General features: G+C 64.3%; 1 protein-coding gene across 3 annotated transcripts in view; it reads left to right on the forward strand.

Moving 5' to 3' along the window:
• Positions 1-3,986, forward strand: part of LOC112122334 (zinc transporter SLC39A7) — a 6,164-nt gene extending 2,178 nt beyond the window's left edge. For all 3 annotated transcript variants that reach the window (XM_026646159.2, XM_026646160.2, XM_029914284.1), the window contains 5 exons: positions 88-171; positions 523-660; positions 1,753-1,887; positions 2,055-2,251; positions 2,565-3,986. In XM_026646159.2, coding sequence (XP_026501944.1) covers positions 88-171; positions 523-660; positions 1,753-1,887; positions 2,055-2,251; positions 2,565-2,816 — 806 coding nt within the window. In that variant the 3' untranslated portion in view covers positions 2,817-3,986. The remainder of the gene's footprint in view (positions 1-87; positions 172-522; positions 661-1,752; positions 1,888-2,054; positions 2,252-2,564) is intronic.
• Positions 3,987-4,282: the final 296 nt, after the last annotated feature.

A 4,282-nucleotide genomic window follows, 5' to 3' on the forward strand; every position in this document is an offset into this window, starting at 1 on the left:
ATCTGGCTCAGGGGGCAGGGAATGGGCCCTGGGGCCTCTTCCCTTTCGGGGGTCTGGTTACTCATCTCTGCCCCTTTCCCTCCCCAGTGCCCCATTCCCACCACATGGAGGGCGGCCATGCCCATTCTCACTCCCCCACGGTGTCGGCTGGCCACGGTCACTCCCACCAAGGTGAGGCCGGGGGAAGTGGGGGCAGTGGGTGGGGGAGGGAAGGCCGGACAGACCAGGGAAAGAGGGCTGTGGTTGGAGGTTTGTGTGGGGCAGTGTGAAGGGGGGCCCAGAAGGGCCAGGGTTTCTACGGAGAGCTGGAGTGGCTTGTGTCTGTGGCTGGGACAGGGAGTGGGGGTAATGGCTATAGGGGAGGTGTAGTGGGGGGCAGGTTTGTGGGTTAGCATTCTTTCCCCCCACCCTGGCAAGTGACGGTGGTGGGGCTCTGGTCCTGGGAGGGGGCTGTACCGTGGTGGGGGAAAGGGGGCTGGCAGTCTCTTTCCCAGCCTGCCCCACATCGTCTCTGCCCCCCAGGGCAGGATCACGAGCGGATGATGGCTGTGGGGCTCTGGGTCCTGGCTGGCATCGTAGCCTTCCTGGTGGTGGAAAAGTTTGTGAGACATGTGAAAGGGGGACATGACCATGGGCACAGCCACGGTGGACACAGCCATGGTACGTACCACACGGGGGACACACACACAGCCCATGGTTCCCCCAGCCACGGGCACAGCTGGACCCACACACACACACACACGCATGTCCCACCCGCCCCCCATGGATCTCCCAGCCTTGGGTATAGCCATGGTACGTACCGTCCAGGACCTCCCCCCCCCACATCCCCCCAGATCCCCTCCCCACATCCCAAACCACACACACCCCAGATCCCCTGCCCATGGGCAGAGCCACGGTGGCACAGCCACGGTACGTACCAGCTGGAACACCCTCCCCCATCTCCAGCACCCCCGGCTTGTGCCCGTTGTTAGAATCCCGGGTCCGGTTCTGGAGCCCCCAACTGGGGAGGAGGGATAGCTCAGTGGTTTGAGCATTGGCCTGCTAAACCCAGGGTTGTGAGTTCAGTCCTTGAGGGGGCCACTTAGGGATCTGGGGCAAAATCAGTACCTGGTCCTGCTAGTGAAAGCAGAGGGCTGGACTCGATGACCTTCCGGGGTCCCTTCCAGTTCTATGAGATAGGTATATTAACTCCAGCGGGCTGGGGATACATTGGGGAGGGGTCAGAGAAGAGCCATGGGAACAGTGGAGGGCTGGAAAACCTGGAGTCCAGGAGCGCCGTCTGTTTCGCTGAATCAGGAAAGGGGGTGACGCGATCCCTGTCTCCATCCTGCCGGGCTCCCAGGTCTAGGCCAGGAAGGTCTAACGCCATCCACCGGCCGGGGAATGAACCAGTGGAACCATTTCCCAGGGTCCTGGCAGATTCTCCACCCTGGCCGTATTTAACTCACGGTTGGCTGGTTCTCTCCTAGATCGGCTCTGGGGATTATCATGGGGCAGGTCTCTGGCCTATGCTGTACAGGGGGTCAGACCAGTCCCTTCTGGCCTCGGAATCCATGGATTGGAGTGGGCTTGGGAAGGGGGGGTCCATATAAGGGCCCTGATGGGTCTGCAGGTGACTCTGGGGATCAGTGGGAGGGGTGCTGGTGGGTCCTAGACCCACAGGAGTCCCCCTCCTGTCCCTGGGCGGGCTCCTGGGAGAGGGACTTGAGCAGTCAGCCCTGACCCCCCACCCACCCCCTGGTCCACCCACAGCTCCCAAGGCAAAGAGCAGCTCTGGCGAGGAGGACAACGGGCCCCAGGAGAGGAAGGCCGGCAAGGTGCGTGCCCCTGACAAGGCAGCCCCCAAGAAGAGGGGCCAGGAGTCAGAGGAGCGGACTCAGGAGTCTAGTAAGTCATCGGGGGTGGGGAGGTGCTGGAGGGAGGGAGCTGGGTCTGTGGGGGGCACCATGGCACAGAGAGCATCTGGGGAAGGATAAGGGGGGGTGCGGGGGAGGGGGTTTGAGGGGGCTGTGATCAGGTTGGGGGGGTTTCAACTCTTGTCGCCCTCCCCCCAGCAATGAAGGTCTCTGGGTACCTGAACCTGGCGGCCGACCTGACGCACAACTTCACGGACGGGCTGGCGATCGGGGCGTCGTTCCTGGCGGGGGCCGGGGTGGGAGCCGTCACCACCCTCACCGTGCTGCTGCACGAGGTGCCCCACGAAGTTGGCGACTTCGCCATTCTCGTCCAGTCGGGCTGCAGCAAGCGCAAGGTACAGCCCCCGCCCTGGGGTCCCTGCTGCCCCCGCCCCCTTGCTAGCCCCACCCCAGACCCCCCACTGCTGCCTGCCCCCGCCCTGGGACCCCTGCTGCCCCCGCCCCCTTGCTAACCCCGCCCCAGACCTCCTGCTGCTGCCTGCCCCTATATTCCCCTACTCACCCCTGCCCCGGAACTCCTGCTAAGGCCTGACCCCGCCCCCCTGTATTCGCCTGCTGACCCTGCCCCAAACCCCCACTTGCCCCCCAGTCCCACCAAACCCCATAACCCTCCATTGACACCCCCCGGTCCCTCTCTCTCCCCCGCAGGCGATGAAGCTGCAGCTGCTGACGGCGCTGGGCGCCCTGGCGGGCACGGCTTGCTCACTGCTGGCCGAGGGCATCGGGGAGGCGGCCACGGCCTGGATCCTGCCCTTCACGGCGGGCGGGTTCATCTACGTGGGCACCGTGTCAGTGATCCCAGAGCTGCTGCGGGACGCAGCGCCCCTGCAGTCCCTGCTGGAGGTGTTGGGGCTGGTCTGCGGCGTCGCCATGATGGTGCTCATCGCGCACTACGAGTAGCAGGCCCCAGCGGGGGGCGCCTGGGGGGCAGTGGCACGTGGACCCAGGCGTCCGGGATGGGACTCCGTGTGGACTCCAGGGGCGGGGGGTGTGGTGGACCCTGGCATCCGGGACACGGGGGGGAGGGGAGCGGGGGCCAGCTCTGCGTGGACCCAGGTGTCCAGGATGGGGGGTGCTATGTGGGCTGTGGGGGCGGAAGCCACATGAATCCTGGTGACCAGGGTGGAGGACGTGGCCCACTCCATCCCAGATGCCTGGGTCCATCCAGAGCTTCCCCCCGGGGCGGGGGTGCTGTGTGAGCCCTGGGGGGCAGGGAGGATGCAGTGTGTGCCGTGGGGAGGGGGTGGCATGGACACTGGTGTCCAGGTGCCGACACTCACTCTGGGATTGGGTGGTGGCGTGGACCCTGGTAGTGGGGCTGGCGCAGTGCAGGTTCCGGGGCTGGGTGAGACCTCGGGGCGGGCACCATACAGACTGCAGGGGTGTGAAGTGCCCTGTAGACGCAGACACCTCTGCTGGGGGGAGGGGGGCAGCCGCACAGCCCCAGCAGCCAGGGACAGAGGATGGCCCAGACACTGGCGTGGGCGGAATCTCATTGGCCCCGGCCTCCGGGGGCATCATCTGACTTCCAGCTGAACAGGGGAGTGCGAACGTGGGGCGGGGGAGATAATGTGCTGCTGCTTGATTTGTTTTCTGGGAGGGTCCAAAACCAAGTCCCTCCCCACCACCCCGGCCCTGTGTGTCCCCTAAGGGCGGGATGGGGGGCAGCAGGGCCGCCCCTTCCTTTGGAAGGGGGAGCTTATGGAAGTGAATCCTCCGGGCCACATCATGGGTTGGTTTGGAGAAGATGGGAAGAAAAGCCCCTGCCCTCTGGACCACGGGGGGGGGTGACATGGGGGGTTACCCAGAATCCTTTGCTTCTTGGACCAGGTTTTATTGGGGCAGATTACCCAGAATTCTCCCCCACAATGCACCCTGTGTGACCCCAAAGCAGCTATCCAGGCTAGTTCCATATGGGGCGGCTGCCCTGACCCCCCACCACCACACTGGGGACCAAAGGGGCACGGAGCGGGGCTAATCAAGACACTGCTAGGCGACAGTTCCCCGACAGAGGTTATTTTGGAGGGGACTGGGGGTGATTCTGGGGTGCTGGGGCTTTGGTGATGGAGGGGACAAGCAGACCCAGTCATCTGGGGCTGCTGGGGGAAAGGGGGGGGGATTGGCATGCGGACCCAGGCATCTGGACCTGGGGGAATTAGTATGAACTGCAGGATCAAGGGGTGCCATGCGGACCCAGGCATCCGGGGCTGGAAGGTGAATCACAAGCACCCAGCTCAATGGTGTCCCTATTGAATGGTATGTCCTGGGGGAGGGGCTGTTAATTGGGGGTGACTTTGGAGCCTGGTGGTTGCAGGGTCAATTACTCCCATGGGGGGCAGGAAAGGTTTTATAAGGGGGGGTATATT

This window comes from Terrapene carolina, unplaced genomic scaffold (genome assembly GCF_002925995.2).
Source record: "Terrapene carolina triunguis isolate 2854851 unplaced genomic scaffold, T_m_triunguis-2.0 Scaffold34181, whole genome shotgun sequence".
Classification (NCBI taxonomy): Eukaryota; Metazoa; Chordata; order Testudines; family Emydidae; genus Terrapene; species Terrapene triunguis.